The sequence below is a fragment of the Marmota marmota genome, unplaced genomic scaffold, assembly GCF_001458135.2.
Source record: "Marmota marmota marmota unplaced genomic scaffold, marMar, whole genome shotgun sequence".
In the NCBI taxonomy this organism is placed as follows: domain Eukaryota; kingdom Metazoa; phylum Chordata; class Mammalia; order Rodentia; family Sciuridae; genus Marmota; species Marmota marmota.
In genome coordinates this window covers 22,351,523-22,364,055 of record NW_026000005.1, presented here as the reverse complement: position 1 = coordinate 22,364,055, position 12,533 = coordinate 22,351,523, and the positions used below count along the sequence as shown (strand labels likewise).

The 12,533-nt window shown below is 34.6% G+C and overlaps 1 protein-coding gene across 11 annotated transcripts in view; it reads right to left on the bottom strand.

Moving 5' to 3' along the window:
- Nbeal1 (neurobeachin like 1) overlaps window positions 1-12,533 on the bottom strand; it is a 191,024-nt gene that overhangs the window by 158,897 nt on the left and 19,594 nt on the right. For 9 of the 11 annotated variants that reach the window (XR_007349443.1, XM_015481284.2, XM_048808341.1 and 6 more), the window contains exons 3-4: window positions 9,599-9,690; window positions 3,716-3,877 (exon numbers count right to left, since the gene is read on the bottom strand). Coding sequence is in view for 9 of the 11 variants with exons in the window: in XM_015481284.2 (XP_015336770.1) it covers window positions 3,716-3,877; window positions 9,599-9,690 (254 nt within the window). In the remaining 2 variants the exon portion in view is untranslated. Of the gene's footprint in view, window positions 1-192; window positions 313-3,715; window positions 3,878-9,598; window positions 9,691-12,533 lie in introns of those variants that run through there. The other 2 variants (XM_048808345.1, XM_048808346.1) reach the window with 2 other exon arrangements.

The window sequence follows — 12,533 nt, the reverse complement described above, 5'->3', positions numbered from 1 at the left end:
AAACTGCCACTGGGTTAAATCCCCAATGCCATCCCCCTCCCCCCAAAAAAATCCAGTAAATGCTAAGGGAACAGAAAAAATTAATTAAATTAACAGGTTTCTTAATGCAAAAAGTCAGACCAGCATGTCATCTTGGCTGTTTCTCCTCTTGTTAATGATACTAGAAAATTTTAAAGTTTACATGTAACTCACATTATATTTCCAATACTTATAACCAATAAGCACATGAAAAAATGTTCAACATCATGGGCCTTGAAAAATCACATGCAAGTCAAATCATAATGAGATACCACTTCATGCCAACTAATAAACCTGTAATGAAAAAGATAAATGGATAAAATGATATATCCATGATGGATTATTATATAGCCACAAGAAGAAATGAAGTATCAATGTATTCTACAAAATGGATGAACCTTGAAAATATTATGGTAAGTCACAAAGGACCACATAATATATAATTTCATTTCTTTGAAAAATTCATTTTGATGAAACAGAAGTAGATAAGTGGTTACCAAAGGATGGAGACACAATGAATGGGGAGTGATACCAATGAGTACTGAGAGTTTCCTTATAAGCTCATAAATATGTTCTAAATATGTTTAAAACCAATGAATAATACTTTATTATTTTCTTTCAGTAACCAGGACCTCAGACATGCTATTCAAGCAGTAAGCTATATCCCCAGTCCTTGTTGAGACAGGGTCTTGTTAAATTGCCTCAAACTTGCATTCTTCCTCCCTCAGCCTCCCAAGTAGCTAAGTTTAGACATGTGTGCCACCACACCTGGCAAAAACCACCAAATAATACATTTAAGTGGATGACTTGTATGGTATGTTAATTATCTCCTAATAAAGCTTATATTAAAAAGTGAATATGGGATGTGGGGATAAGAAAGATAGTAGAATGAAACAGACATTATTACTTTATGTATATATGTGACTATGACCAATATGATATCCTTCAATATGTATACTCAGAAAAACGAGAAATTATACACCATCTATGTATGATATATCAAAGTATATAAGCGCATTCTACCATCATATATAACTAATTTAAACAAATAAAAAGTAATTTTTTAAAAAAAGTTAATATGGGCTGGGGTCATGGCTCTGCAGTAGAGCGTTTGCTGAGCGCTTGCCTAGCACATGCGAGGCCCTGGGTTCAATGCTCAGCACCACATAAAAATAAATAAATAAAATAAAGGTATTGTGTCCAACTACAACTAAAAAATAAATATTAAAAAAAGTGAATATAACATTTTACACACAGTTAAAGTTGAATTAGTGGCTGGGCACAGTGGCGCACACCTGTAATCCCAGTGGCTCAAGAGGCTGAGACAGGAGGATTCCAAGTTCAGGACCAGCATCAGAATAGAAGTACTTTAGATTAAACAAAGGGGAATGAAGGGGAGAGAGGGGGAATGGGAATAGAAAAGACAACAGAATGAACTGGACATTAATATACTATGTGCATATATGATTACATGACCAATGTAATTCTATATCATGTACAACCAGAAGAATGAGAAGTTATACCCCATGTTTGTATAATATGTCAAAATACATTCTACTATCATGTGTAACTAATTATAACAAACAAAGACCATCCTCAGTTCATGGCCAAATCCTATCTCAAAAAATACAAGACAGACACGGTGGTGCATATCTGTAATCCTAGCTGCTCAGAAGGCTGAGGCAGGAGGATGGCAAGTTCAAAGGCAGCCTCAGCAATTTAGTGAGGCTCTAAGTAACTTGGCGAGACCTCTTCTCGAGATATAAAATAAAAAAGAAAGGCTGGGGAAGTGGCTCAAGCGGTAGCGCGCTCGCCTGGCATGCGTGCGGCCAGGGTTCAATCCTCAGCACCACATACAAACAAAGATGTTGTGTCCGCCGAAAACTAAAAAATATAAATAAATATTAAAATTCTCTCATTCTCTCTCTCTCTCTCTCTCTAAAAAAAAAAAAAGGTGGGATGCTGGGGAGGTGACTCAGTCGTTGAACACCCCTGGGATCGATATCTGGTACTAAAAAATTAATAAATAAATAATATGAAAGTCTGGCATGCACCTCAATGGTTAAGTGCCCCTGGGTTCAATCCCTGGTATCAAAAAAAGGAAAACAGAAGTATGCCTAAGGTTCTTAGTGAACCTAATTTAGGGGTGAACTATTTTAGCAATTATTGCTCAATCATTTTATAATTTTTGCAATGAAAGGCAATAAGCAACTAAGTCAAAGATGACTAAAAAGTTAAATATTAAGACCATATTCATTGGGCTGGGGATGTGGCTCAAACGGTAGCGGGCTTGCCTAGCATGCATGCGGCCCGGGTTTGATCCTTAGCACCACATACAAACAAAGATGTTGTGTCCGCCAAAAACTAAAAAATAAATAAATATTAAAATTCTCTCTCTCTCTCTCTAAAAAAAAAAACCGAAAGAAAGAAAAAAAAAGACCATATTCATCTATTAACTATAAAATATAAAACAGCCAGGGACGGTGGCATACACCTGTAATCCCAGTGACTCAGGAAGCTGAGGCAGGAGGATCATTAAGTTCAAAGGCTGCCTCAGCAAGGTGCTAAGCAACTCAGTGAGACCCTGTCTCTAAATAAAATATAAAATAGGTCTGGGGATATACTCAGGTGCCTCTGAGTTCAATTCCCAGCACCCGCCAAAAAAAATTTATATATGCACACACACATAAAAAATGGAAGAAATTATAGAACATGGATAACAAAAAAAGGGCAGATTTCAAATGGCACATTATGCTCCTAACTTAACAGCTTTATAATTATTATGTGCAGATTAGTGTGGAATTTTTGAAAAATCCGGATGTTTAAGCCCTTTTGAACCAGAAATTTCATAAGCAACATTCAAGCTTCATTTCTACTAAGCTTTCCAGTTGATACTTACAGTACACCAAAATTTAAGTACCACAAACCTAATCTATAAATCTGGAAAATAGGATAACCTGTAGGATAATTGTACTTTGCTGATAAAATGATAAAATGGAAGTTAAAAGATATTTTCACAGGCTGGGGCTGGGGCTCAGTGGTAGAGCACTCACATGGCACGTGTGAGGACTGTGTTCAATTCTCAGCACCACATAAAAATAAAATAAAGGTATTGCGTCCACCTACAACTCAAAAAATACATATTTTAAAAAAGTACTTTGTGGGGCTGGGGTTGTGGCTCAGTGGCAGAGCACTTGCCTCACACATGTGAGGCACTGGGTTCAATCCTCAGCATCACATTAAAGATGAATAAGCAAAATAAAGATATTGCATCCATCTATAACTAAAAAATATTTTTTTTAAAAAAGTACTTTGTTAAAAAAAAAGATATATTTTCACAAATACAATGCATAGTAATAAAAATGTGTATACATTGGCTCAGGGTGTGGTTCAGTGACAGAGCACTTGCCTAGCATGCATGAGGCCCTGGATTCAATCCCCAGCACCGGTGGGGAAACAAAAAAAAAGTGTGTTTCATTAACAGCTGAGTCACAAAGAAAATACTGGTGTTATCATTTCTTTCTGAACTAAAAACTCCTGTCATTGTCTTTACTCTAAAGCAAACCTTTGAAATTCCTGAGTGTCTCTTTAAAGATCCAAACAAACAATAAATATTATTAGTAATAAATACATTATTATTTTGGTAATAATTACTTTAAAACAGATCATTGGTGTTTTTTGTTTTTGTACCACATACCTGCAAAGAATAATAAAGAATTTGACAAGTAAAAGTGATAAGGCTTGTTGTTGCTCCTCTAACCCATCTGCCATTTTCTGAACACATTGTAGCAGTTGGATCCTCAGAACCTGCAGAATATTGTCAGGAAGCAGAGATATTCCTGGAGGCATATCATCTACCCTACAATATAAGGGGTACAAAACAAAAGGAGGGTTGAAAGAAAGGAAGAAAATTCTAGCACTGAAATGAACTCCATTTTCATTCATCCTAAAGAATTTTTTAAATCCTTTCCAGATACTATATGCTTTCTTGTCCTAAAGAACAACCAAATGACTCACAACTACAAGATTATTAGAGTAGAATGATTAGTCTTATTTCAGGGGAGATAGACTCTATTTTCAATCATTCTTATTTTAAAGAAAATATTTAGAATATAAATTAATCAGCTTTCTACTTAGAAATATTATGCATATGTATACTATTTATTTTGGGGTTTCTTGTCAGTGTTATTTTGGGGGGCACTGGAGATTGAATCTAGGGGTGCTTTACCACTGAGCTACATCCCTGGTTCTTTTCTTTCTTTTTCATTCATTCATTCATTTATTTTTAAATTTTATTTTATTTTACTTTATTATTTTTGCTACCAGGGATTGAACCTAGGAATGCTTAACTGCTGAGCCACATCCCCAGCCCTCCTTTTTATTTTTTTTTAATTTTGAGACAGGGTCTCCCTTAGTTGTCGAGGCTGACCTCAAACTTGTGATCACCTCCTCTCTCAGCCTCCTGAGTCACTGGGAGTATTGGCTGGTACCACCATGCCCAGTTTGTATGTATACTATTTCTAAAAGAAACAATAACCAGTGAATAAAAATGAAGTACTTATTCATTTAATATTTGTCATCTGTTTTACTGAACACTAATGACATTATTATAGACTCATCAAGCCATGTGATCAGAGAAAATATTTTAAAAAGATAAATGAACATCACAAGCATAAGCTTCATTTTTTAATGTCATATAAAAATATTCTGTTACAAATTACTTCTGTGTAAGAAGTCTATGTAATTCTTTAAAGGCAAAATTTAACACAAGATGTGAGTGGCTTCTCTGGTGTGTGTCTCACAATAAAAACATATACCTAGATTCAAAGTCTAAAGGCCTGGACACTAAATTCCACCTCTGTAACGTGGAGTTGGTCATATGATCTCTGAATTTCCCGAATTATAAAATTTTAATATCTTCTTGCCCTATTTTACTGAATTCTGAAACCAGAAAGTCAATATGCATTTTTGCTGTGAAATATGTTAAGAATTATTAAAATCTAATATATTTTAAACATACTATCACTAAAGCCTAAGAATCTTTTCATAAGCTACTGTATACTAATTTCTCCACCTCTATTAAGAAGAATAGAGGTGGAGAAATTATTTATTACTCAATAAAGTAAAGAACTATGATTAAGGGAGGGGGGATAGTAGAGGATAGGAAAGGTAGCAGAACACGACAGTCACTAGTATGGCAATATGTAAATCAATGGATGTGTAATTGATGTGATTCTGCAATCTGTATATGGGCTAAAAATGGGAGTTCATAACCCACTTGAAGCAAAGTGTGAAAGATGATATATCAAGAACTATGTAATGTTTTGAACAACCAACAATAAAAAAAAATTAAAATTAAAAAAAAAAAAAAGAACTATGATTAAATGACAATTGTAATTTGTAACAGTTTTTTTTATAGATAATGTTTAATATGAAGTATTACTAGTAATTTACACTGAGTAAAAGGCTACTAGGATGGCAATTTGTAAATCAATGGATGTGTAACTGATGTGATTCTGCAATCTGTGTATGGGGTGAAGGTGGGAGTTCATAACCCACTTGAATCAAAGTGTCAAATATGATATGCCAAGAAATTTGTAACGTTTTGAACAACCCACAATAAAAAATTAAAAAAAAAAAAAAAAAAAAAGGCTATTTGATCTACTGTTGACGGAAAAATCTGAAGGACATCACCACCAGGAGTCACACAAATACATAAATAAATACAATATAATACATAATTTACACATTTATGATTTATATAACATATAAATAGATATATAATATCATCTTTCTGAATCACCCCACAACATAAATTAACAAAGTGATTTTATAAAATGAACAACTAATTTTAACTAAATTATACAGAAAGTAAAACCACAAAGCTCATTACAAAGATGCCCAAATTCTATAAACATGTTATAAAAATATCACATTTCATTTTAGTTTAGAAACTACCTCACTTGTAGCTTTGGATTCTTTCACTCTCATATGCTGAAGAGTTAAAAGGAGGTACTTAGTAAAAACAGTAACTTCAAAATAATAAACAAATATTTAAATGCAATTTTAAATACTACTTAAATCATTTGTCTCCTTTTTCTAAACACATGTCAACAACAAAGAAAACATTAGATTTTTTCTAATATTCCATAATAGCATTAAAAAGTATTTCCTTGTCCTAGGTCACCCCAGTCTTTATCTGCATATTCTTTAAATAAATAACTAGACAGTCAAGAATAATCGGCTTTGAGGGCTGGAGATGTAGCTCAGTAATGTTAGAGCACTTGCCATATGCACAGGCCCCCATACCATGCACATATAAAATAGAATAATTAGGGCTGGAGGTGTGGATCAGTTGTAAATTACTTGCCTAGCATGCATAAGGCTTTGGGCTCAACCCCTAGCAAAACACACACACAGACACACAATAATTAACTTACAGGAAAGAGAAATATATGGATTTTTTAAAAATTAGTTTAATTATAAAATTAGTACTGGGTTAGAACATGACTTACAAAGCTGAAATTTTTGTTTGCACTCCTAATATGATGAGCATTTAAGAACCTGGAAGCATTTTCCTACCTTTAGAAATTCTATGCTCTGAAAATTTGTTCTCTGTGTGTGGCTACTGAATACCTACTATAAACAGTTGCAAATGATTCTGTCTAACATTTCAAGAAGACTGCCTTGCCAGGCGCAGTGGCGCATGCCTGTAATCCCAGCGGCTTGGGAGGTGAAGGCAGGAGGATCATGAGTTCAAAGCCAGCCTCAGCAATTTTGTGAGGTGCTAAGCAACTCAGTGAGACCCTGTCATAGGGCTGGGGATGTGGCTCAGTGATCAAGTGCCCCTGAGTTCAATCCCTGGTACCAAAAAAAAAAAAAAGACTGCCTTAAAGTTTTTTCAAAGCTTTATGTAATAATGGTAAAGGCATTCCCTACGTTACATTATAAATTTTCTAACTCAAAAATTCTATAGTCAGTTTCCTTTAAATGAGTTTTATTCTATTTTATTTTATTAATTTATTTTATTTTATTAAATGAGTTTCCTACCTTTAAGATGACTTTATTTTATTCAATGTCTTACATAGTCTACACTTGAAATTTTGAATGTTTTGTATCAATAAACTCTAAATTTGGGCTGGAGATATAGCTCAGTGACAGAGCACTTGCCTAGCATGTACAAGGTTTGATCCTTAGCACCGCATAAAAAACTAGACAAATAAAGGCATGCTGTCCATCTATAACTATAAAAAAAAACTTTTTTTAAAAAGCCTCTAAATTCATCATTCAGCTTTTTCACACAAATATAAGACACAATTTCAAATAAACCAATCAAATTATAAATAGAGCAATGCTCTTAGCATTCCATATCTTTAATTAAACACAATGGCAATATAAGTATACATCATGCTTTTGGAAATGATCTGCCAATAAATAAGCAAATAAATAAATAAATAAAGACATGTTATGAATAAGTAGCAGCCTACTTTAGAAACTTGAAAAGCCTCATTCCAAAATTCCAAATATTCAAAAGCCCAAATCCTACCTAACTGTATAAAAACCTATGTCCATGATTTAAAGTGAGCTGAAAATTATTAAAATAAAAGTATTACTCTTTTTTACTTTCTTTTTTTCCAGTTCTAGGGCTAAGCCCAGGGCCTTGCACACGCTAGACAAGGGCTCTACCACTGAGCTATATTCCCGGTCCTTAAAAACAAAAGTACTTATAAGCACGAACAATAAGAATATTCTTTTATTGGTAGAAAAACTGCATAACCTTATTTTGAAGACACCTCAAGATTTAATATTTTTCAGCCTTTATAAACCTATCACACATAATATTCTAATGCAAACAAAATCATGCAGTGGATGAATTTATAAATAATAAATTGTGAATTTTTATAAATAATAAATGATTAGTCCTTTCTTTGCATAATCTTAATTTTCTTGAGTTCCATGTCTTGGTGCCAAGCTCTAAGGTTTCTTCTCTGTATTATCATAATTACCTCTTTCCTTCAAGTCTCAACCCTCACCAAATCAACCTCTATAATGTGCCACCAAAGTGACTTTTGAAAACAAAGTTGATTGTGGTATTCTCACATAGAAAAGTTTTTAATCGCATTCTTATTATTCATAACAACAATAAAATCAAATACATCAGTATTGCACGCATGGTATTTCATGATTTGGCCCCTAGGGCTAGGGCTACAGCTGGGGGGTAGAGTACTTACTAGCATACACAAGGCTCTGGGTTTGATTCCCAGCACTATAGAGAGAGGAAGGAAGGAAAGGAAGGAAGGGAGGGAAGGAAGGGAGGGAAGGGAGAGAAGGAAGAGAGGGAAGGAAGGAAAGGAGGGAAGGAAGGAAGGAAAGGAGGGAAGGAAGAAAGGGAAAGAAGGAAGGGAAGGAGGAAGGGAAGAAAGGAATGGAAGGAAGGGAAGAAGAAAAGGGGGGTAAGAAAGAAGAGAAGGGAGGGAGGGAAGAAGGAAGGAAGGGAGGGAGGGAGGGAGAGAAGGAGGGAGGGCGGAATTATGAGATTTGGCTCCCATTTCATTCTACAGACTCCTCCTGGCCACCAAAAAGTGAGCTGCCCTGCCCTTTAGCCATGATGTACTGTCTCACCTTGGGCCCAGGACAGTGGACTCAGCTGTCAATGGACTGAGACCTCTGAAACTATGAGTTCCAAATACATTTTCCCTCTTCTAAGTTGTTCCTGTCAGGTAATTTGGTCACAGTGATGCAAGACTAAAACAAAGTGAGGCTATAGCTCAGAGGCAGAGTGCTTGCCTAGCATGTGTGAGGCACTGGGTTTGATCCTTAGCACCACATAAAAATAAGCATAAAATAAAGGCACTCTATTCATCTACAATTACAAAAAAAAAAAAAAAAAACAATTTAAGAATGCTGAATTTATAGTCAGAAGCTCCAGTGTCCCCCAAGACTAGTGACTGATATCTAAAATGAGGGCAGTTTTATGAGGTCTTGGCCCTTAATTTGTGAGATCTGGTGCTAATATTGGGTAGAGTGTTTGAAATTAAGAGAATTGTGGGACACCTAGTGGGTAGTATCTCACCAAAGCAGAGAAGAGGCTTCTTAGAAGCCAGGTCTAATATCAAGAAAGACTGCTGTGATCAATTAGGGATGTCTGATGAGAGCAAGATATCAGGATATCAAGAGTGTTAATATAATTGAGTGTAATATGTCACCGGTGAAATTTTTGTGTTAAAACAGAAACAATGGGGGCTGGGGTTGTAGTTCAGTGGTAGAGTGCTTGCCTTGCATGTGTGAAGCACTGGGTTCAATTTTCAGCACCACATAAAAATAAATAAACAAAATAAAGGTATTGTGTCCATCTACAACTAAAAAATATATATATTTAAAAAAAAAAAAAACAGAAATGATGGGCTGGGGTTGTAGCTCAGTGGTAGAGCACTTCCTGGCATGTGTGAGGCATTGAGTTCAATCCTCAGCACCATACAAAAATAAATAAAAATAAAGGTATTGTGTCCATCTACACCCAAACATACACACACCAAAAAAGAACAGGAACTAAAGATAAGAAATTCGTGTTTCTACATACCTGGTAGGCAGTTTTTCAAAGTCAACATCTAAGAATTGTTCATAGCTAGAAACAAAGTTATCCAACCACATCTTCAGGTAATCTGGATCTTTCTGAAATAAGAAAATCAGAATATTAGGTATACTTTTCAGGAAACGTAATGCTTTCACACCCATTAAGTAGATATCTAAAGAAGCAATAATATGAAATCTCTAAGTAGTATTCAGGCAGAGCTATGTGCTATTTTAAAATGTATATTAAGTATAATGATCCCTCAAATTGCTTCCCATGTCAAAGATCTCAAGTATTAAAAATGTCTACCACTAAGTTACATTTCTGGCCCTTCAAGTTACTCTTTCTTTATGAAGTACTGGGGATCGAACCCAGGGTGCTCAACCACTGAGCTACATCCTCAGCAGCCCTTTTTATTTTGAGACAGGGTCTCACTAAGTGGTTGAGGCCAGCCTCAAACTTGCAATCCTTCTGCTTTAGCCTCCCAAATTGCTGGGATTACAGGTATGTGCCACTGTGCCCAGTTTCAAATCATTCTTTAAATGACACATTCTATTTGTGGCAAAAATTCTCACTGTCCTTTACCTTGCCCTATTATTTCCCAATTTCATGGTCCTTTATCATACTCTATAATTCTTATTTATTAGTTTATTGTTTGTCACTTCCCCTAGGATGTAGGTTTAATACTCACAGAGAATATTTATCTTTTTGCTTGCTAGTGGGTACCACATGCCTAAAACAGTGCCTGGTACAAAGCACTCAATTAGTATTTGTCTAATGAATTAAAGGGAAGTGTAAAATGCATAAATAAAATCAAACTGAAAACCTGGAGTGGTGGTACATCTCTGTAATCCCAGCTACTTAGGAGCCGAGACAAGAGGATATCAAGTTCAAGCCCAGCTCAGGAACTTTGAAATACCTTATTCTCTAAATAAAAAATCAAAAGGGCTGGGGATGTAGCTTAGTAGTACAGCATCCCCAGTGTCAGGTTAAAAAAAAATTAAATTTTAAAACAATTCTAAAAATTCAAAAAATAAAAATAAATAAAATAGGATGGGAATGTAGCTCAGTAGTAAGTGTTCCTGGGTTCAATCCCTAGTACCACAAAAAGTAAATAAAATAAAATTTGAAATGGAACATTAATCTAAACATAAAAACTGAAATTAAAACTTTTCAGAAAAAAAATATGATACCTTTGCCTCTGGAGATAAACAAAGATTTCTTAGCTAAGACACAAGAATCATGAACCAAAAAAGAAAATTAGTGTTAACTAAAATTAGGGGCTGGAGGTGTAGCTCAGAGATAGTGTGCTCAACCCCCAGCACCAAAACAAATGAATGAATGAATAAATAAACAAATAAATAAATAAGTAAGTAAAAACTACTACTCAGCAGAAGACACCATTAATAAAATGGGAAGCTGGGTTTGGGATGTACCTCAGTGGTAGAAGGTTTGTCTAACATGCATGAGGTCTTGGGTTCAATCTTCGGCACCACACAAACAAACAGAAAATGGAAAGACAAGCCATATGCTTGCTCAAAATACTCTCAAAAGAATTTAAACAATATATGACAATCTCCTAAAAAATAAATTTTAAAAGGACAAACCACTCAATTTTTAAAATGGGCACTTCACAAAAGAAGAAACAAATGGCCAAAGAGCAAACAAAATAGTGCTCAATATCATTAGTTATCTAGAGGAAAAACAAAATTAAAATCAAACGGGAGGGTTGGGGTTGTGTGTGAGACACTGGGTTTGATCCTCAGCACCACATAAAAAATAAAATAATAAAGGTACAAAAAATACCAAATGGGAGGGGCTCTGGGATTGTGTCTCAGTGGTAGAGTGCTTGCTTAGCAGGTGTGAGACACAGGGTTTGATCTTCAGCACCACATTAAAAAAAAAATCTATAAAAAAATCAAATGGGATATCACTGCATACACACCCACTAAAATGGCAAAAGTTTAAAAAAAGTGACAAAAATAAATAAATAAAAAGACTGACAATATCATATGTTAGTGAAGATGTGGAGTGACTTTTTAAATTTCAGATATTACTGGTGAGTGTATAAAATGGTTTAGTTACTTGAAAAACAGTTGGACAATGTCCATCAACTACTCAGTCATTACTCTTCCCTAAAAGTAAAAAGTCATGGGCTGGGGTTGTGGCTCAGCTGTAGAGCTCTTGCCTAGCATGTGCAAGGCACTGGGTTAGATACTTAGCACGACATAAAAATAAATAAATAAAATAAAGATATTGTGTCTGACTACAACTTAAAAATATATATACATTTAAAAATAAATAAAATAAAAAGTCACAAGAACACTATACAAAAATGCTTATACAAGCTTGATTTTTAACATTCCAAAGCTGCGAACAAAAATTCTATCAACAAGTTAATAGACAAATTGTGGTATATTAATAGAGTGGAATACCATTCAGGAATAAAAATGATTAAAGTAGTGGTTACCCAAATATTTGTATGTATCAAAATTCATCACCTTTGACACTTTACATATATTCATTTTTAAAAATTTTTTAGTTATAGACAGACACAATAATTTTATTGTATTTATTTATTTTTACATGGTGCTGAGGATCAAACACAGTGCCTCACACATGAAAGGCAAGTACTCTACCACTGAGCCACAACCCCAGTCCTAAATATATGCATTTTATGACTTGAAGTGACCTCTCAATAAAACTGAGTGGAAAAAAATATGACACCTCAGAAATTTTTCTTTTAATTTTTTTTTTAGTTGTAGTTGGACACAATACCTTTATTTTATTTATTTATTTTTATATGGTGCTGAGGATCGAACCAGCACCAGAATGTTCCCAGAATGTCCCAGAATATGCAGGGACTGCTGACCTTTTGTGTATTTGTTTTTGTCTATTAATATACTGTTCCAAAATCAGCTTATAAATTACCACTATCTACATC